The sequence below is a fragment of the Simochromis diagramma genome, unplaced genomic scaffold (genome assembly GCF_900408965.1).
Source record: "Simochromis diagramma unplaced genomic scaffold, fSimDia1.1 OVJJ01000596.1, whole genome shotgun sequence".
In the NCBI taxonomy this organism is placed as follows: Eukaryota; Metazoa; Chordata; class Actinopteri; order Cichliformes; family Cichlidae; genus Simochromis; species Simochromis diagramma.
Window position 1 is genome coordinate 1,028,166 of NW_024387245.1, and position 22,902 is coordinate 1,051,067.

General features: G+C 36.9%; 1 protein-coding gene across 1 annotated transcript; it reads left to right on the forward strand.

Moving 5' to 3' along the window:
• The first annotated feature begins 1,651 nt into the window (after positions 1–1,651).
• On the forward strand, positions 1,652–22,753 carry LOC120714120 (acetylcholine receptor subunit alpha). Its single transcript, XM_040000171.1, has 12 exons — positions 1,652–1,943; positions 8,623–8,763; positions 9,367–9,498; positions 12,030–12,166; positions 17,689–17,733; positions 18,099–18,208; positions 18,352–18,547; positions 18,645–18,882; positions 18,985–19,208; positions 19,314–19,428; positions 19,530–19,654; positions 20,138–22,753. The coding sequence occupies exons 1-12, from the start codon at positions 1,889–1,891 to the stop codon at positions 20,264–20,266; spliced, it is 1,647 nt and encodes a 548-aa protein (XP_039856105.1). The 5' UTR covers positions 1,652–1,888; the 3' UTR covers positions 20,267–22,753.
• The last annotated feature ends 149 nt before the right edge of the window (positions 22,754–22,902 follow it).

Below are 22,902 nucleotides of genomic sequence, written 5' to 3' on the forward strand. Positions count from 1 at the left end.
GATGATCTTTTTTCTTGCTTTTCTTCTTGGATCACTATTTTTATTTAACTAGCTTATCTTCTATCTTTTTGAACTAGCAGATACTTTAGCAGCTGAATGTAGCCAGTAGTAGTGTAGTGTGGTCACCCATTGCTTTTTGGATTCTGCATTTTGAGGCCTGAACATTAGCATTTTGGCCACTACCGTGTTTTCTGTTTTGCTTTGTTTTTGGCTTGATTTGTAACCAGAAGTTGCTATATTTAGAAGAGAGGCTGGCATGATCAGCTAACAGCAACTGCATTCATAAACTGTACAGTGGGTCAAACATATTATTGTTAAATGTTTGATAAAACACTAGAATTTCATTAACTCAAACTGAAGCACAAATTTACTAGATGCCCTATACTACACAGCAAGTGTTAAAGGGTTCTATTAAGAATATTTCATAATGCAGGCACAGTGGAGAGGTCCAGTTCAGTGCGCAGAAGTGAGGCCTAGCAGGCAATGATGAGCTTCAGCTGCCTGTGTCATGGGATCTGTCAGTCAAAGTAGCCAAGCCCCCAATTCCAAGTAACCAAATGGATAACTAATGAAAATAAATAAATAAATAATTATAAAAATCACCCCTTGTTGAATTTTAATAAAAGAGGAAACTATAGTGGTCAAAAGCATATTTTTTACCAACCTGTAAAAATACCATTCCCTAAAGTTGGGCCTTTTAAAATTTTATTTATTTTTCCACCCCTTATACTTTTATTTTTTTTTAAAGTTACTTCACATTTTACAGACACTTACTTGGAAATGTAGCACACTTAAAGAAAAGAAATTGAAGAACAAAACAAAATAATGTTCAGGGGTTTGTAATATTGTCTCCAGTTATAAAAAAAACAATATGCAATTTCCACTTTTTGTTAAATTAATCATACCTTTTGTTGAATTTTAACAAGTCCTGCTAGAAAAGGACCAACTGAAAATCACGATTAATCTATCTAGACTGCTCTACCAATATGCAAATCAATACAATGAAAAGCCCAAAGTAACAAAAAACTTAATGTGTGATTTTGAAAATTCTAAGTGCATACTCACATGTATACTTAAAAAGTTTTTCAAAGGAAAAAAGCAGTAATGAAAATCACTTCACAAAAATTAAATAAATTGCCTCGTCAAAAGTCAGTGGTTCTGTCATAAAATAAAACTGCTCCGAGTCATTTTAACAAAATAAAATTCACCTTAAGGAGGAAAACTTTTTTTGTAACGTTTAATACTGGTCAATCGGAAGCGCACTGCTTCATGCAAGCTAGCAGTGTAGTGGGTATAGTGTGTGTCTGTCTGCTAGAGTGTGTATTACCGCTTAGCAGCATGTGTGGACATGCTTCTCATTCCACCAGTGACAGCTATCAGCTGTCCTCCTGTTGGCCTTCCCGTCTCTGTCTCCTAAAGTGTTAGCATGTTTGTCTTCACTGATTTAAGCCAAGCTTTCTTTATGTCTGACTGTTCTTTGCTACTCTGTTTCATTGACAGAGCCTGTGTTGGGTTCAGTGAGAGAAAATGATGATTGTGCTGATTTGTGTATATTCAATTCACAGACACACACACACACACACACACACACACACACACACAGTCCCAGCTGTCTCCTCTGCATGACACGCGCTGAGAGGTCGGGATGTTGTTGGGTGGGGGAAGTAGAGTTGACCATAAGAAACATGAGCTCACATACTGGATGATCCCCTTCCCACTACTCACTTCAGCTTTAAGGTGACTGCTACAGCTTTAGTGCATGTTTCTGTGTCTATGTAAAGTTAGCATACAGGTTAGATTTGGTTCTGACCTGATAACGAGTCAACAACACATTACCAAACGGATGCCGTGGATTTCTAAGCCGTTTCTTTAAACATCTGGTGGAAATATGAATGTTCCAAAGGTCCACCTCTTACTGACATGCATCCTCTGTGTATGTTCTGGTAAGTAGTCCTCAGTATGTGTTGATATTTCAATCTTATCGGTTATGTTTTAGCTTGCTGTAACAGTGCTGGTTCGAAACAGATAAAGAAGAAAGAAAAAGAAATATATTATTTAGAAAATCAGAGATTAGAAATGGTTAATTACAAAGTACTTTCCATGCTGTGAAATTTTAGTCTTCTGTAAATTATGTTCTATAGGACCAGTCTCAGGAAACAGGACATCACTTTCTGACCAAAAATAAACACGTTAAGCAACGTTAATAACATTTTAAACAACCACAGAGGAGCAGCTGATTTTGGCAAATCCATTATACTGAAATCAAAGGGCTTCATCGCATCGATGAAAAGCATAAAATAAATCCAAATAAAAAATCTCGAAGCATCATAATCATAATCACAAGATTGAATCCCCTTGGAAACAACTGGCACAGTGAGAGATAGGCGTTTGCTACTTCTGAAAAACCCTTTACAAAGGAGCAATGTCTAAAAAGAAAGAAAAAAGTCTCTGGTAATTGTGCTTTTTATGTATATGTGAAGACCATCTCTTTAGAGTTTACAGCTGCTGTATCGTGTTTTCACTGTGATGGTATTCAGTCTTTTGTTTTACTTGTAAATCATTTTTAAAATGACGCTGTGGTTTCATCTGTCCTTGAAATGTCCCATACCCACAAAAAAAAGTCTCTCCAGCATTGTTAACATTCCTTTTGCATTCAATACTGTGTATTTATCATTGAGCAGGTATGCATTTAGTGCCTTTGCCCAAGGACATTTAATGTGACACATAGTTGTTAATCAACACACCGTTTCTTGGTGTACTTAAAACGGTGACCTTTCAAGTACTAGATAGTTAAATAACCACAACTTCAGTACCAGAATACCAAAAACCTCAGAGTCTTATATTCTCTGCATTTTCGAATAAATTCCTGCAAGGTTCATGAGGTTTATACTACTATTTTTCCCATGGAGTATGGTACTTTTCATCACCTCATCCCATACAAATGAATGCACAGTACACATATCATTTACTCATGTCATATACTGTTTTGAAAGGAAGATGAAAGATGCTCTGGTTCTATTTAGTATCAAATTACCTCAGCCACTTTTATCTCAAAGAACCTATAATAAGATTAACTGTACATGAAATCAGTCAAGGAGAACAAACACAAGCATGTCCTCTGTATTGATGATACATAAAAATAGCACTTCAGAGTTTGTTTTTAAAAAAAACAAAAATTAAAAAAAAAACCTAAGGATATAATATTTAGCAGATAATATGTACAAATGTATCCAAGATTAGAACATAAGGCTAGTGTATGTGCAACTGGAATAAATAAAATTCATTTATTCTGAAGTTTCATTCAATCTCTTGAAAATAGGGCTGTGCAAGATCATCCACCATATCACTAATAGCAATTTCTACACTATGTAAAGGTGTTGTATTGCAATATCATTGCTAGAGAAATGCCATGTTTTTATGTTCCTTGGTGTGTACAAACAGGGGACAAGCCCAGATATGAGAGGGCAACCGCTAGGACAATTTATTAGATTTAAAAAAAAAAAAAAAAAAAAAAAAAAAAGCTACTTCAACAACCTCCAACAAAGCAGTGTACTTTGCAAAATATGGAAGAAACTTGGAAAACAGGAAAAGCAAATGGTGGATGGAAATTACTGATGTGGTTATATGGAGGAAAAGTAGGGCTTTAAGCAGCTGGGACACAATATCCAAGTCAGAAAATACTTTTCAGTTTATTATGTGACAATATTGCACAGGTTCCAAACACATATTGCCAAATGGCAACTATTGCACTGCTGCTACTGCTGGCACCTTGTTTCAATGCATTCCTACTTCAAATTAGGTAGTGTGTCATCAATGACAGTAGCTCACTAGAAAAGAATGGAAAATGCCTTTCATTTACTTGCAAGCATCAATCAAATTGTACTTTTTTGTTTTGCTTTTTCAATATTTCCAGAAATATAATTATATTATATATTATATATAATTAAATAGAATTATAATTAATATATTATAAATAAATTAAAGTGCTGAAAACACACAACCACTGGCAGTCAGTAGTTTGTTACTTGTCCACACTGTTGGTGTCCACCACTAATCCAGGAATAACATATTTTTCTATTTCAATTCAGTGACTCATACTGATAGATTTCATGAAACACATTGATGATAAATTGATGTAAGATGGAGGTGGTATGTCAGGATGAATGGGTGTAGCATGTAAGCCACCAGTTGGATATTATCTGCATCACTGCAGACGTGAAACAAAAATTGATGCTCATAAAGAATTTGAAAAGGTTTTTATTTCAAGATGTTATGAGTGTTCCTCGAAACACATTTACCAGGGTCTTATATCGACATTTCAGCATGTCAAAACTCTACATAAATATAGTAAGAATTAGATATTCAGATAAAAAAAAAAAAAAAAAAAAAAAAACTATATTCTACAATGGCATATCATGTTTTAATATATAACCCTAACCCTTTGAGCAAAAACCATCTTTTTAGATTGGTACTTTATGAATTCTTAAGCCCAGAGATAAGTTGAAATATGGTTTGTTTGTTTTTTTTTAAAGGCTCTTGTTTGCCAAAAAGTTCTAACAATCTGTAATTTGTAAATAAAAACAGAATATCATGACTGCAAAAAATTTACAAATATCAAATGAAAAATCTGTGATCTTAGACACCAGCTGCATATGGTCCTGCTGGTCCACAGCTAACTGAATATGAGATGGTAGAGTTGGATTATGTCCGTAGGAGAAGGAACTTTTGGAGAGGAAATGAAACATACTACTACATTTTTTTCCATTTGTTACAAGGTAGTTAGAATATTTGCAGAAAATAACCTTTTAGAGGCTTTTTTGAATAATTAAGTTAATAAAGTATTGGTGTGTCATCCACACCCCAACTCAACTACCCCAATAAATTTGGCCCATTCCAGTAGGACACATGAAGAGAAGAGAAAGTGGACTGTTTGTCTGCACCTTCTGTGTGTTGTCACTCAAACTAGTGATCTCTGTTCAAACGTTTCAAGAGCCCACATGAAACTGCATTAGACAAAAAGATTTTTATTTTGCAGCGGCATCATGTGAAAATGCAGAGTGTGGGCAATGACTGACAGCTCCAAGTGGCTCCCATGTCCCGCCTCTTCTCTATTTTTGTATGTGGTCAGATCAAAGCTTCTCAGTGCAACAGACAGATGACATGCACACAGCAACAGGCACAGCTAATGGCAGACAGCCAAGGAAATGAATATCAACACTGCAGACAACAACACCACACTCATTATACAGATCTTCGATAAAGATCCCAAATGAAACTTTGAAAGGAAACCAAAACATGCTTTTGTGTGCATGTGTGTGTACATGGTAGTGGCTTATACTATTATACATACATACACACACTTTGGCATCTTAACTTAATCTGACTGCTCTCCAAGTTCTGCTTTGTGCACCACAAATTGTGTGTCTTGTAGTATTAATGTGTATTAATGATGTTTATTTACATTCAGCTAGATATGGGCTGGGCACTGTGCATGTTCTTGTAACACATGTGAGGAACCAGTTTCAGTATTAACATTCAGTAGCAACATCACAGACATCATGTATTATGTGTTGTGAATCCAACTTTGTTTTCTTTCGCATGTTAAAACTCAAGAAGACACTCTCAGTCTGGAGTCTAAAACCTTGTTGGTGCCCACCACAACACATCAATAATGCCTAAAACAAGCAAAATCCTGATGCGTTATCAGGTGGTTGAGTCTTACCAGGGACATGGCAAAAGTTGTAAACCTGAACCATAAAGTCCTGCTCAGACTTATTGCTCAGATTGTACACACAAACATAACATGCTTAGATTTAGCATGTCTGTAAATCTGAGAGTCTACTTACTTATATGACTACAACTTGTAAATTGCATAGGTTGCCTGTCCTGAAGCACACCCTGTGTTATTGCTTTTATCCAAATTTATCTTACATATTTTTTTAAAGATCAATTTTGTGGCTTTTTGCCTTTTTTAACAGTTGAGCAGTGAAGAATAGACATGAAGGAGATGGAGAGAGCAGGGGAAGGGCAAAGAGCTGACGGTTAACCTTAAACCTGGGCTGCTGCATTTCAGCATATGGGCACCTGCTCAACCAGTGAGCTAAAATGATTGCCCTTTTTTTGGTTACACTAATGGGATCATAAACCTCATATTGTGTTCAATAAGTGAGACCATAAACTCTTTAGGGAAGTGGCAGTGATTTGACAAAAATAAACTGCTCCATGTACCTGTAGCTGCTAGTTATTTTAAAGTAGAGTACCCCTCCAAGTCAGAGTTCACAACAACTAAGTGTTTGTTTGTTTTTTTGCTTACTTTCAGAAATGCCTCCTCTCCAACTAAGGGGTTAAATTAAGTTCTCAAAAACTTAATAAAGACTAAAAGTGGTACTCACTCCCAAGGTTGCTAGTCCTTGGAGAAATTTCAGCTGTAGAGAAGCAGTTTAAATATAGAATAACACTCAATTGTAAGATAACACTCACTTTTTCAAAACCTGTATTCGTTTTGATAATCTGGTGGTGGGGAGTATAATGTGTCTGAGGGATGTTACCCTGGTGGACTAGCAGCAAAAGACTATGTTGAAGCTTTTGACATTAGTGTGTCAGTTTGGTAATTTCTCCCATTAAATATATTATGCCCCTTCACATGTACCAGGTGGCTTGGTTTTCTATTCAGATTAAATATGTGCCTAAGTTCTTCAAACTACATGACAGCTTCAGAGTTTGATGAATACAGATGTATAAAGCACTCTAGGACACTAAAGTGCTTTATACACTAAAGTGTATAAAGCACTTTAGCAAGCAAGAATGAAGCATCTATTCTTTCTCTGACCCTTTTTTTTTTTTAAATATATACACACACACACACCAATCAAATTTAATCATATGCTTTACAATAGGACTCTTTGTTTACTTTTGCAGTAAAATATATTTTGTGCCTACATACAGATTGATTGTCTTTTCTTGTAGTAATGGTTTCCCACTCCTCTACAGGGAAGAAAAAAAAAAAAAAAGTAGCCAAATTCCCCAAAAATGCTAAACTGTGGATTTTACTTCACTACTCATGGATCAAAACCCTCATCAGAAACACATGTCACTATTTAACAAACTAACTGCTGCAGAAAGGAGATGATTTTATTAGGAGAGATAAATAACTGGGCAGCAGAATCATTAAAAACTCATCAGTCAGGAGTGAGCCAAAGAGATGTGACCATTGTTCCCATTAATGAGGGTTTACAACAATAATTACAGCAAAATGAAACACTTTCTGAATGTTTTTACTCTTCGGCTTTTAAAGTTCAGCTAACACACAAACTTCAACACAGGTGGTGTCCATCCAGAAATGTTTGATAAAAACTTATCAAGTTTGACGCACTGACTGTTTTTGAGATTTTCCTTTTTGGTGATACTTTGACATTAAAATGACTATAAAAACTGAACTGAATTCACACAAACTGCAGATAAACTGATTAAGTGTCTCCTACTACCAAAGCCATTTCAAAATAAAAGCCCGTCTCTCTCAGCAAAAGTAAGTAAACAAACCTGCCTGCCATTACAACTGGAGGGCTGAACAAATTGAATGAGAACATCTGCATATGAATTCAAAGGCATTACCTCCATTTAACATTGACTCAGTGAGGAATGATGGATGGCCAGATGCTATTTTCATTAGATAAAGGATTTTGCTTTGTATTTCCATGTTTAAATGCAGTTTTTGTCCTGTTGACAAAAAAAAATAAATAAATAAATTCTCTGTCCACCTTCACAGTAATCACCATCTGAGCTTTCTTGTCTGTAACTCAGCACAGAGAGAACATGCAAACACAAAGGACACGTTTAGTGGCATGCTCCCATTAATAATCTGCAGTAATCTGACTTTCTGTCCTGATATCCTGTATTTGCATAAGACTTCAGTGAAACTGTAGCTTCATGTTAGACACAGAATGTTGAAAAACATCCTATAAAAGTACAAATACAGTAAAATAAATAAATAACACTCCGATGCTAGTTTATTAATGGGATTTTCCTTTCTTTTTTTAAATTTAGCAAACATGTTTCTGTATAACTTAAGAATTCACATAGTAATTTTGAAAAAAAAAAAAAAATCCAATAACATAAAATCATGAAGTGTTTATAGTTCATACCTAATAGCTGAAAGAATGGCTTCACTGTGGGGTTGGGAGATTGACCTACTTTTGAAGCTAATCTCAAGTGGACATTGGAGGAACTGCAGGGTTTGACACTTCACCGTTTCCTTTTTTTTTTGCCATGGATGTTGATGGTTGGATGTGCCCATATTTCCCATTTGATCAGACACTAAGTTTAGAATTTTGATGCACATCTGTTAATGTCTTCACTACGTTTATCAGACAAATGTATACTGCAGCCTGAAAACCATGAAGCAGCCAATAATAGTACAGTCTTTATTAATTTCTACCCAAGTGCAAGATGGTACATTTAACTCACTGATTTGTCAATGAAAAAGAGATCCAATGTGTTGTTACATCTGATTAAGAGAATCATCAAGTGGATTTATTATTTTGTTGTTTGTGTGTTGCTCAGAGTTAACGAACATTGTGAAAAACATGTAATACCATTGTCCGCTCCTCTTCGCTTTCTCTGCAGGAGAAAAACTCTCCCTGAATACTATCCAGGTGATGTTAAACTTCGTCAAGGACAACCCGCAGCTCCTCAAAGAATTGAACTTGGACATGGAATCAGACGTAGATTTGGAGGAGTTCAAAACCATATTGAACGGACTCCCTGGTCAGTGATGAGGAGATTTTCTAGATTTTATATGCATCTAGCTTTTCTTGAATCTTCTATGCAAGAAAAGCCCATCCCTGTAGGAATAATTAACATTTTTATGCATTTTAAATGTTGAATTTGTCCTTTCCATTATCACCTTTTAGAGTGTAAAAATTTTTTTTTTTTTTTTTTTTATTTATTTATTTTTTTTAAATGCAGCAACATACCACAACAACAGTCAAGGCGCTTTATTTTGTAAGGTAGACTGATAATACATACAGAGACAATAATCATATGACCGCCTATGAGCAAGCACTTTGGCAACAATGGGAAGGAAAAACTCCCTTTTAACAGGAAGAAACCTCCAGCAGAACCAGGCTCAGGGAGGAGCGGCCATCTGCCGCGACCGGTTGGGGTGAAAAGCTATGAGCATCGTTTTTGTTTTGTTAATTTAAGATTTTCTCTGTACAGAAAAATCTGATTAAGGAAAAGGCAACTAGCAGAAACAATGTAGCAAATGGTCTGCTTATGTTTTTCTTTATTTTGTTTGTTTATTTTATTTGTTGTATGTCTGTGTGCGTCTCTCCTGTTTTGACCTTATGGGTCTGTGTGTGTCTGCAGAGCACGTGAAACAACATTTGTTGAGCAAGACCAGCTTGGATCTTCCCTACACCTCAAATGTTCATTCTGATGTTCCACAAAGACAGGATATCCTACAGCCCCCCATGCCATTAGTGCAAGGGCCCAAAGGAGGTAAAATCTGAACTAAAGCATATTTTTAAAAGGGTTATATGCTAAAACAAAAAGAAACAAAAAAATATAAAAGAAAATAGGTGAGGAAAATTTCTACTTATTTTATCTGTGTTCCAGCCTCAGTAACATCTGCTGAAATTTTTACACCTCTGATGAAATGTCACAAGCGTTAGCTTTATTTTGATACCAATATTGTTTGCACAGACTTTGTAATTGCAGAGAAATACCCCATTCATTTTTGACATGTCATTTTTGCCACTGTCAGCTATCGTTATCCTTTAAAAGGGACTGTTCATGGCATTAGGGAAAATTTCTTTAAAGTGGATGCAACTTTGCATCCATCTAATGCTTAGTGAATAAACTCATACAAAATGAGAATGTAATCAAACTATTTATCAGCAGGAAAAAATAATTATTTTTTATGAAAGCCCAACATGAGCTGGTATAAATGTTTTCTGTTTCGTTAGCCAGCTCTAATCTCATCAGCTGTCATCTAAAGTAATTTATTTTTAATATGTAAATTAATTACAATTGTTGGAGGATACAATTAGATGTTAAATGACCTCAAAAAAAAAATTAAGGGCATATGACATTGGTAAGATTCAAAAACTAAATTTTCCAAATAAAAACACAAAGTAGATCAGTATTAACCGCAGCCTAAGAGCCTCCTTATGGACCAGAGTGCCTGGGTGAATCAGCGGCCCAGACAGAGTGCTCCTCTGAGAGAGAGAGAATTTGCTCATGGTGGCTAAATGAAACCAGATCCGAGCTCACGCAGCTCAATGTAGCCAGCCAACAGATTCCCAAAATAATATGCAAAAGCTGTCACCTGCTCACAGGGCTGTTTGCTTGGTCACGTTAGACAAAATTACATGATGTCTTTGCTATGATACTCAGTAAGATTACCAATACACTGCCTCTTTTGCTTTTTGGGCCCTTATAATAAATACAAGTAAATAAAATATTTATTTACTTTGTTTTTATTATTTATTTATTCATTCATTCATTTTTTAGGGCCTTGTAACTAAAGTAACTAAAGTAAATAGTTTCTTTAGTAAAGTAATGGTGCATTGGTACATATTTTTAAAGCAGTTTATATGTGACAGAAGTATTCATGTACTTTATATCTCACAAACTGACAAATGCCAATAATATATTAAAAGTTAAAACTCCCAGTACCATTAGAAATGAGTAGACCCACTCTGTAAACAGAACTGAAAGCAAACTAAATTTAGGACAAACATGTGAAGCTAATGGAAAATGTTAGACTATTAAAACTCCTGTTGTTGGCTTGATGGTTGTTTGCTGTCTTGGTTTATTTATCAGATAAAAAAAAAACTACCAGGCTGAATTTCATCAGACCTAGTGGAGAGGAAAAGCATGGGCAATAAAGACAAAAAAAAAAAAAAAAAAAAAAAAATTGCAGGGCACGGTGCTCTCCATGGTGCTTCGGAACCAAAGCCGATCTAACCTTAATGTCAAATGGATTAGCCAGGGTTGGTATTCCCAAACATCCTAAGACCCCAAAAGTTCACCAAGGACTCATAGGACTTGCAGACTTATATAAACAGATTTGATTACAGTGTTCATAGGACATTCAGTGCAGAGGCTTTTCACCAGTATAAAATGACCACCATTTGTTGCTGTTGATCTTTTTGCATCTGTCCATCCCCGCCTCTGTCCTTCTCTCTTCTATATGCACTCTAGCTTTCTCTGAGATAAACGCAATGTTTCAGATTACATGTGGTAAGTCAGGCGTAGCAACAAATACCTTTGAAAACAATATTGAGAAGCTAAATTAGAATAGAGACTAGAATATAATAGAATAGCCCTTTATTGTCATTGTACACTTCAACAAAGTCCATTCTGAAAACCACTTGCCTTTTACGGATGCTGATTTTTGAAACATTGAAATATTCCATTGCAATCAGCCAGTGATGTATAAGTGATAAGAACAGGAGCACATGAGACAGTCAACAGAAAATATCTGAGTCCTTCTCACCCTCTCACTTCGTCTGCCACTTGAGAAGAGACCAGGTAAGTAAGGGGAAACCACACCCATTGAAACATTTACCAGAAATTAATATCACCATGGTAACAAATGTGAGACAAAGCAATAATCCAAAGGAACTACATCCGCAATACTCAAAGATACACATTTTGGTCCCTACATCAGGAAAATGGAGTGTAAATCACAGAAAATGTAATTTACTGCCTTCCCTGTCACTTCAGAGAAAATACATTTAGGGATACTTGGGTGGCAAGATGTTCTACTTATCATGTAATACTGTCAAAGTGACTTCAAAATATAATTAGTAATGGCTGTGTGGTGAAGAGTTAGTGTGCAAAAATCAATACCTCATAAGTAAAATTCCTTCCAATAAATCTGACACTTTTTAAATTAATAATTCGACAACCCAGACTGTCTTCAGCTTCTTTATCGATCAGTCTGCTAAAGTCTGACACCATTATGCTGTCGGTTTCAATCCTCCTGACTGCCCAAACTTTATTTTTGTTTGTTCTAAATGTAGAATGTTGCTCAAACGATGAGACGACGCTGGTGAAACGACTGTTCACTGGTTACAACAAAGTGGTTCGTCCTGTTAACCACTTCAGTGAAGCTGTAGTGGTTACTGTGGGACTACAGTTAATACAGCTTATAAGTGTGGTAAGTTTGTAACTCTTTGTCTGCATTTTACATGAAGAAAGATATGACCAGCTGTCACCACTGTGTTGTTTCTTGACTTTGACCTTTTGACTGTAATTGCAGTTTCTCTAAAAGGACAAACAATCAATCAACAATTGTTGGCTTAAATTTCAAATACTAACCAATATAATGAAATTACAATAACCAAAGATTTTTGATTATGGAGGAGCTGGCCTTAAGGTGTTCAATGAAAAGGACTATGGTGACAGGGAATGATTTGTTCACAAAGGTAAATGCACCTTCATAGTCTTAGGTTGAAATTGGACAAACTGGAAAGTGTTACAGATGATGACTGTCTAAATCAGACAGGGAAAAATGCTGCAAGACACAGTAACTGAAATGAACCCAGAAATTACTTGTTGTTGATGTTAGGACTAAAAACTGGGCAAAGGCACTGAATCACAGACATTGTTGCACTTTTGATTCACTATGGTTAGACCACTTAGGGGAAAAAAAGAAAGAAAAAAAAAAAACAAGCAGTGGTCTGTCTTTATTTATTATTTATTTTCTCAAAGAGAAGAACTTTACGCACGGAAAAGGAAATATGCTTAGACGATATTGGTTCTCTTTGGATCTGCCTTCATATATGAACAAACATTCTCTGTGGTGAAGTTCAAGCTAATCCAGATCCTCTCGCGGTCATGATCACCTGCCTGCTGTCCTTCATATTACAACCTCAAACGTTGGACTTGACTGCAGTGCACGTGTTCAAGCCCAAACAGACCAGATTTCTCGCAATGAACAGGGAAAAAAAAAACTTAAAACTGCAGATTAGATCATAAAACTGAAAGTAAAATAGCATTAGCACAGAGTTAGATTTAAATTTGTTTTGGGTAATGTTGAATCAATAATGATAAACTAAGTGCCTTTATTATCCCCGTTTTACATTTTCATTGCCTTATTGTGGGATCTACACTTAACAGTAACATTTATAAAGAGATCAAAATAATATTGAGCAGAACTGAGTTGAGCTTATTGCTGCATTGCCCCACAACTTTCTCACCTTCTCATGTGGCCCCGAAAAGTAATTAATGCAAACATATGTAACTCCTGCCAAATAAGTGCACAAAATTGACAGAGGTTAAAGGAACACTGTCTTTGACTGAAAAATAAAGTATTTAGAGAGGAGTCATGTGTCAATATGATCCCAAGCTTTTCTTTTTTGACTGTATTCAACAGCAAAGCAAAATAATAAAAAGGACCGTACATAATTAAATCTCAGTCAGTGCCACAGAGATAATACCATTATTCTGGAAAGAAATTATTATACCAAATGTTATGAACTGGATAAGACAAACAAAAGAACATACGTAATGAAGTCTTTAAAAGATGAGGACTGCCATGTGCTGATTTGGAGGACCAGTTTGGTTTTTGTAGTGCACTGTATAAAACTGGAACTCCAAAGAGTGGACATTTTCCATTATATAAAATTAGAATAATTCATATCAAGTCATGCAGCAATATCACTTTGGTTGGTAGTGAACACACCAAATCAGTTCTGAAAACCTAGATAACACATGAAGAAACCAAGAGAGTCAAATAACACATATGATAAGAGATATCACGCCACAAGCAGTTACTTAATCTGCCACATACATACCCAAATCTCATTTATACCAGGAGATGACAAGCCACCCAAACAACCAAGGTGTTTTGGGGGTATAGACACCCTGTTAAGACCAAGACTTGAACTCAGACATGTTCCACAGACATCCTGTTAATGAGAATACAATGCAAAAACATGACAAGCTGCCATCTAAGGGTTACACCCCAGCATAACACCAAACTGGTACTTGACTATTCCAGCTATGGCTGAATTTAAGACACAAGAACCAGGATAACAACAAACATATAGGATGGCACAGCAGCCTCAAAGAAGCGATACAGGTATAAATAAAAAGAAAAAAAAATGAGCAACTCTCATTGTGTGTAGCTCTCCTTCTATGCTTATTAAGTCCATGAAGATGACTAGGTTTGAAAGTCTCTGGGACAGTCCCTTCATCCATTTTATTCCTGGAAAAAGAGATTCCTGGAGATGGAAAAAGTCTTCTCGTTTCCTCTTGTCACTTCAGTTTTACCCCAAGCAGTTTATAGTGGACAACAAATTAGTATTACCAGTGCTGACAAAAAAGATGAAAAGTTAATAATGTCAAGAGGGTACTGCTTTGTATGCCAAACCAAAATAAAATAATCATAAAAATGTTTGTATCTCGTGTTAACCCAAGTGTGTTCATATTACCGAAAAATGTAAAATACAAAAACATGAGAAAGTGTTTGTTAAAATTTTAGTTAATTTAAATCCATTTTAGCCTCAAACATGAATGCTAGTTCACAGGTGGCTAATTTCCCTGTTAACCACAAAACCAAGTAGAAAAACAAATTTCAAGACATGAGCAATGCGAATTCCCAACCTGTTAAACCCCAACGCCCCCAAAGCCGGGGGCAAGAGGGGGAACATCTGGTTTCATGGACCGTGTTGCTAGGGCTGTTTCTCAATATACATACTTGTGTGTACCTGCGTTCACGTGGACTTGTGATATGTCATCAGTCGCAGACCAAATATGCTTCCAAATCAAAGTATGCATCAAAGTATGCTCAGAATTCCTGGATGTGTTCTCGCTCCTTCCATTTTATCAAGCATCGGTGGTGACTTGTGTGAACTTGGTACAGCCAAATATCCCAGAATGCATTTTGTCCAAAACTCAAACGCAGCAATGGTGGAGGAGGGGAGCTAAACTTTTAAGATATTTCCAGGTGAGAATGTACCTGTGTAAACTTCAAATATCTGCTCGATTTATAAAGACATCGCATATTTGCAAAATTGCTCTGACGTTTTTGGAGACATCTGTTACCCCACCAGCTCAATAGCTCAGCGGTCCTCAAACCCAGGGCCACAGACCGGTACCGGTCCGTGAGTTGTTTGGTACCGGGCCACGAGAGTTGAGGCTCGGGTGTGAAATTTATGGTTTTCAGGGATTTTATTATTTTTCTATTGTTATTTTTCTATGGTTTTTATCTTTAACTCGGTTTCCCTGGGTCTTTTCCCATGTGTTATGACTAAATTTTCCTTTTTTTGGTACCGGTATTGGTTTTATTTTGTTGTATTTACAGCAACACCTTAAAGGCCGGTCTGTGAAAATATTATTACTGGGCCGTTGCGCGAAAAAGGGTGGGGACCGCTGCAATAATGACAGGGTGGTCAAGGCTCACTGGAACCGGCGAGAACGGCGGACTCCCGGTCCATCGTTTTTAACCCCCCAGCGGTCTTTTGCACCTCAGGTTAAACATGATATATAAGTCACTTAGCTTCTAAAAGTTAAGGTTTGGTTTATTTTGGTGTTTTATTTGTTCCTGGGTGAATCAGTTTGGCTGAGATTAAAGTTAAGCTTCATAACTGTACTGTTTTATTTAATACTTAAGTCTTACTTGGAGAGCTGTCAGTGTATTTTAAATTTCACCAGTCACACGACCTGAAGTAAAATGTTCTGTTCTTATTTAAAAAGCTGGGGGAATTAAATCTAACATTAAAAATATTTAAATTCAGGAGGAAACATTTTCACTGGGAGCAAAAACAGCATGTTAATACATGGAGATCCTGAAGCCTGCTCCAAAAATGATTAGATTATATTTTAAATATTTGTTTAATTCTTTTCCAAACCTCAGCAGCTTGTAAGTTTTGAGTGTCTACTAAAATGAAAATAAAACCGTTCTACCATCTCACCTGTTTGTTATTATTCACACACACCTATCCTATTTTGATTAATAGAGAGAAAAGCTTGTGTTTCTGTCATGTAGTGATTGTGCTTAACTGTATGAAGCTTATTAGACATTATGAAACAGATGACACGTAAAAGCGAATTTTGCAAAATTGCTTAAGATAAAAAAAAATTCTTTAAAAGAAAAAAAAAATTCTACTACATTATATGTAATTTTTTTCATGTCATGTGTAATTTCCATTGCAAATATGAATCACAGTTAAATTAAGAGGGAATGGCAGTAAAAACTCTGGAATGGAGATGTCATCAAGTACACTAGCGTTCCAATTGTAGAATGATCGCGCTGCGTTCTCGGACTCCTGTGTGAACTTACAAAGTCTACTACAAAGTCTACTAGAATAATTGAGAAACGCTCCTCCTGTGGTATTCACAGAAACCGCATACAAAACATTGCTACGACCACTAAGACGACAAACAATTAAAAGCGCATTACAGCACATTCTGCAAAATGTTGTAAACACAAAGCACGAATGTTCGATTCACCTGATAGCAGGTACACGGACAATTAACACCTGGACTCAAAGCCGACATCTGGCAGATTCCAAAACAGCAAGTTTCGTCACACTGCGACCGAAATTCACTGGACCAGCAGCAAAAGAAGACCAAAACTATGATTCATTTTTAGAAAACAGTGAATTATCTTACCTGTGCTGTCTTTCTTGCATCCAAAACAAGTTTCCACCGATGCCAGCTACATTAACTGAATAACTGCATCTCCCATAATGCCTCAGAGCCATTTTCTGTCAAAAAAAAAATCGCCAAAGTCAGCCCGATGACAGAGATTGGACAATGGCAAGTGTCATGCGTTTGCTGCGCGTAAGTTTTTGGCCTTGCAATTTGCGTTTTGTTGGGAGTGACGTAAACGTGGTGACGCTATCCGTGATCCTATTGGCTTAAATGGCGGGGTCAATCATGCAAATTGGCCAATAGAAACCGAAGTGCCTGCTCCACAGAATTTAAAGTCTCAAAGACGCAATGCAAAAACAAGGCCCATTATACCTGTGCGTGGGTAATCCTTCAATATATATATAGAAAAAACCACTAAGCATTTTTAGGCATGCAATAAACTTAGATCATTTTTGCAGTTTAATTCCTAAGAAATTTCAGCTGTCACAGATTCTGCCAAGATGAGCCAAAATGTGCCAAATTGCAGAACCATCTGTAACTTTGGTCAGCAGCATCAGCCTTTGCACAAATAATGTCTATATGTTGATTCGTGGATTTCTGGAATTTATTGTCTACCACAGGATAATATCAAAGGGGTTATATGCTGTAACATTCACAAAAAAAATAAGCAGGAAAACAATCTTCTTACCTGTGTTCCATCCTCAGTTACTATGATGCAGTAGCATCTGCTGTAATATTTACACCTATGATGAAGTCTCATTAGTATTAGGTTTATTTTGATTGTTTACACAGAGTTTGTAATTGCAGAGAAATACTCTATTCATTTTGGGCATGTCATCAAGCTGGCACCTTTGGGGTTCAAGATGTTAAATTTGGATTATTTTTATTGTGATAAATAACTAAAATATGGGGTGATGCCAGCAAGAAATTAAAAAAAAAAGATGTTGCCATCATTTTGTTTAGTTTTTAGTTTTTACTTTTTAATACAGGTCATGTAAACATGTATGTGGGGTAGACATCACAAAATAAATTGTCATAAAAATGTTTTCACCTGTTCTTGACCTTTTTGTCTGTTCCCAGGATGAAGTTAACCAAATTGTGACCAGTAATGTCCGTCTCCGACAGGTAAGTCTGTGTGACTACAACTGGCCATGCATTATAACTTTAAGCGGGACTGCACACCATTTGAAGGTTGGCCTAATGCTATGGACATCACTGAAAGTTACAAGTTACCAGAAAATCACAAGCTTCGCAGATTTTGATGAATATGATGCAAAGCACTGAAGAAAATAAGTCATAAAAAATAAATTAAACTATAATGTAATTGATTTCCTCCCAGCATTCCACTATGTCCCACACAAGCACTGTGTTTGTCCCACAGTTACTTTACTGGGATCTGGTCATCCCATTTAATCCTCTAATCGGCATCACATAGCTAAATACAACCTTAGAAGTGAAATAATGATCTAAAATTTTTACTCACTTTACAGCAATGGGTAGACGTTAACTTACGGTGGAATCCTGAAGACTATGGAGGAATCAGAAAGATCAGAGTTCCTTCATCTGACATATGGAAACCTGACCTTGTGTTATACAACAAGTAATTTTCATTTCTCTTTGTGTTAAAAAAAGCAAACAAACCTATATTTGGTGGTGGTGGTGGGGGGGATTAATGACTTGCTGCTCCACTTACATGCTTGGTTTTCCTTTGCCTCTGTCCTCTACCCTCCTTTTCATCTGCAGTGCTGATGGTGATTTTGCCATCATCCATGAAACTAAAGTCCTGCTAGAGCACACTGGCAAGATCATATGGAACCCTCCAGCCATCTTTAAGAGTTACTGCGAGATTGTTGTCCTTCACTTCCCATTTGACCTACAGAACTGTACTATGAAATTGGGAACCTGGACATACGATGGCCTGCTGGTCGTAATCAACCCGGTGAGCGTAAATGCTTTTTTTAATCTGGGAATTTAGACTGTGTGCAAAACAGCTGAACACGGAGACGCTAAAATGTTTGTGAACCACTGTCTTTTAGGAGAGTGATCGACCTGACCTCAGTAACTTCATGGAGTCAGGTGAATGGGTGCTAAAGGACTACAGAGGGTGGAAGCACTGGGTGTACTACACTTGCTGTCCTGACACACCATACCTGGACATTACCTACCATTTCCTGATGCTGCGACTGCCTCTCTATTTTATCGTTAACGTCATAATTCCCTGCATGCTGTTCTCTTTTCTCACGGGATTGGTCTTCTACTTGCCTACTGACTCTGGTACGTTCATTCTGCAAGCTTGATAGGTAACAGAAAACAATTGTCAGTGATTATTTTTTTTCAGATTATTTTGAATTTAGAGGTGATTCACTTTCTCTGCAGGTGAAAAGATGACTCTCTCCATCTCTGTCCTGCTGTCTCTGACTGTCTTCTTGCTGGTTATTGTGGAGCTGATCCCCTCCACTTCGAGTGCTGTTCCCCTCATAGGGAAATACATGCTCTTCACAATGGTAATGGTCATTGCCTCCATCATCATCACTGTTATCGTCATCAACACACATCATCGCTCACCAAGTACGCACACCATGCCGGGGTGGATCCGTAAGGTTTGTATGGGGGTATTTTTTCTCTCTCCACTTGTAATAAATGGGAAATATTGTTGTTGTTTTATAAGACTAGTAATATCATAATTTTATCTCCCTGCATCTCAGGTCTTCATTGAAACCATTCCCAACATGATGTTCTTCTCAACAATGAAACGCCCCAGTCAGGAGATCCGGCAGAAGAGGCTGTTCCCTACTGACATGGACATTTCCGACATCTCAGGCGAGGCTAAACTGCAACTCCCATTACCATTATTGCATGCTAGTGAACAGTTTTAGTTTAAGTCTGTCCTAAAATTGTTGACCTTCCTCTCTCCTCTGTAGGTAATCCTACCCCGACGGCTGTCACCTATCAGTCCCCCATTGTTAAAAACCCTGATGTTCGTAGCGCAATCGAGGGGGTGAAGTACATCGCAGAGACTATGAAGTCAGATGAAGAATTTAACAATGTAAGAGAAAATCTGCATGAATTATTGATAGTGTATCAATCCATAAAAGTTCTTAGAAGTTCAGAGCCTTGCATTCAACTCCCCAGCCATTCTTGTGCTTCTCTAAAACTTATCTCTAGGCACAGCAAACTTTTAATCAATCTGGATCTAATGAAATCCAAAACATGATAATCAAGGTTAATTTTAGACAGTAAGTGTAACTGTGGCCCCAGGAAGTCACCCCATCTGGGGAAACTCCGTCTATACATCTGATTGTTCCCACATAACTTATTTTTGAATGTTTCTGGCTTCACATTCAATTTTACACGAGAGAATGACAGAGTCTTCTTATTTGCCATTGTTATATTTGTTGGGCAACCTAGGTCATCTGTTCACATCTTTAGTATTTATTGATCAATGAAAGCTTATCTTTTTTGTCCAGCAATGACAAAATTCAAGGTGAATGCTCAAAGTTAAAGTTTCTTCCATACCGTCTTATTGCAGGCAGCAGAGGAGTGGAAGTTCGTTGCCATGGTTTTGGATCACATCCTGCTCTGTGTGTTCATGGCTGTGTGCATCATCGGGACTCTTGCTGTCTTTGCTGGGAGACTCATTGAGCTCAACACACTGTAGAGGCCTTCATGATGGAGGAGAATGCATTTATCCCACTGTCCCTCACGCACAGATAGGCAGTCAAAGGTCGAGCTAATTTCAAAATTCTGTTCAGGGCCTTTAATTGTGTTGACTTTGAATGTGCAGATATTTTTTACTTTTATTGAGGAGTCTGCAGTAAAAACTCCAGGCATCTCACAGGTATGATGATACACAAATATCTTGATGGGTTATACTGGGTCACACAAAGCTGTTCTTGTTATTAACAATCCAGCATTTTTCTATTGTTTCTCTTGTATTTCTACAGTTGGTGATTGCTGCCCTCACAATTGCGCAGACTGTTATTTTACATGTAAAATCACGAACGGTAGTTGTTACGTTGTCATATTTGGCAGCTTGATTTAAGGTTTGTGTGATTGGTTCTCTTAAATGTTATTGTCAGATGTTGTCTTGGATTATTTTCCCCTTGGAACTTTTATTGATTGGTTTTTCCAGACATTCAGTTTGACAATATCTTAAGGGTTTTTTTTTCTACTATACTCACAAGATAATAGCAAGGTTTTATCAAGCAGATTTTTCCAAAATATGTTAAAGTCAAGCAGATCTTTAGTTACCCTATAGCAAGTAAAAGTGGTTCAAATAATTAAGATTTGTTAGTCAGCTTTGATTCCATTAAGTGAAAAACAATGGAAATACCACAGCTGCAGTATTGGCCAATGTGCTTTAACAAGCTAAAGACAGCTTGATGTATGTATGCAGCTGCGACAGACCATTTATTTTAGTATAATGATATGGTTCAGTCCTGCTGTCTGTGTTAATCATTTGTTTGTTTTTTTTGTTTTAATTTGTAGTTTTCTAGATGTGGAATAAAGTGAAAAATAACATTTTGTTTTAGTGTTATGAAGTTCAGACTACACTGACAAATCACTGGATGTTTTCATTTCTTGTCATGTTCAAGAATCCAGTTTAATTTGTTTTTGTGTTGTTTTCTTACTTGGAAGAAAGGTATATGGTGGTCACAAAAGGACAGCCAGGGTCAACAGTAGTCAGTGTGTCATTACACCACCACCAGATATTACCTGAACTGCTGATTTAAGGCAGGATGTTGTTTTTGTCAAATTCTGACCATACTGTCTTAATTTGCAGGAGAAAGTGAGACTTATTTGACCACCCAATATTTTTCCAGTCATCCATTGTCTGATTTTGATGAGCACGTGTGAACTGTAGCCCCAGTTTCCTGTTCTGAGCTGGCAGGAGTGGCACCTGGTGGGTTTGCTGCTGTAGCCCATCTGGTTCAAGGTTCCATGTGTTTTGCATTCAAAGATGCTCTTCTACATTCGTTAGTTGTAACGACTCATTATTTGACTAGATATTTTCTCATTTTCAGACTATTCTCTGTAATCCCCAAAAATGATTATGGAGGATAATCCCAATAGATCAGCATTTACAACAGCACCAACAATTACACCACCTTCAAAGTCACTTAAATCACCTGCCTTCCCCAGTTTGGTGGTTGGTTTGAACTTCTGCAGGTCATCATTGCAGTGTGCACCTGATTAAATGGAAAAATAATGTTCAGTTGCTGCCATGTGACTGGCTGATTACACGTGTTAATTACACGCATTAACACGCACTTGAACAGGTGTGCCTGGCAGTGAGTGAAAGATGGTCAAAGTAAATTTGGTTGTTCACAAAACCCATTTAGAGTACACAACCTGTGACTGAATAATTAATAAGTCCACTAAAAATCACAAGTGGTGTCTGACAGTGAACTGAAAAGTGATTTACAGTAATCTAAGAGAAGGATCGTAATATTTAGGATCAAAACAATTAACAAAACACAACCACGGCCGTCCTTTGTTGTTGAAAAACTCTTTATTGGGCGTTCCAAGTGCAAATTTAATGACAAAAAGCATGGGTAGAAATCCATTTGATAAATTTAGGAAGGCAAAAACAAAACTACAAACGGAAAAGAAACAAGTATTACACATCAGGATGCGAGACACCATGTTGAGGATCTGGGACATTCTTTAAATATTTAACAGGCAGCCTCATATTTTGAAGTTATACACATATTTCACCAGCATGTAAAAATACCAAAAACGGTTTGTTGATATTGGAAGCATTAAGCTAACCACAAGTCAGTAAGATGCTGCAGGTACCAGTTTTTTCCCCAACTTTGTAAAACAATCAGATGAAGGGAAATAACGGGATTAAGAAAAAAATTAAAAATTCAAGTGATACTCTACGTGTCATGACAGGAGACTTGAAATTCACAAAGTGTTCTCTCCTTAACATTTGACCAAGGTTTAGCCAAAAATATTCTTGCCTCTGGATTCTTTGGGCTGTCCCAATCCTACCAGCCAACTTTTGGCAAAACTATTTTCCCCACGTCATCAGGGTGTGTCTCTGGGACCCAACCTGTGCAACACAGGTGATGCGGGACATTTACATTTGCATAGACACTCACCATTTCTCCTGGTTCCACCTAATCCCAACAAGCCAAAAGAAGAATTAATTCCCATCCCTTAAACTACAGCTAGGACTTAGAATAATGGCACCAGGTACCTACTGTTAACATTTAGAATGAACGTAAACACTGAGACGTAAACTCTTTCAATATTTTATGATCTAATGTTTACCGAAACAGAATCAAG

Bases quoted from the DNA above. Each gene is read 5' to 3' on its own strand.
- LOC120714120 (XM_040000171.1), top strand. From the start codon at position 1,889: ATGAATGTTCCAAAGGTCCACCTCTTACTGACATGCATCCTCTGTGTA. The intron at 12,167-17,688 runs GTAAGTTTGTAA...GTCTGTTCCCAG, and splicing joins TAATACAGCTTATAAGTGTG to GATGAAGTTAACCAAATTGT. The intron at 18,548-18,644 runs GTGAGCGTAAAT...ACTGTCTTTTAG, and splicing joins TGCTGGTCGTAATCAACCCG to GAGAGTGATCGACCTGACCT.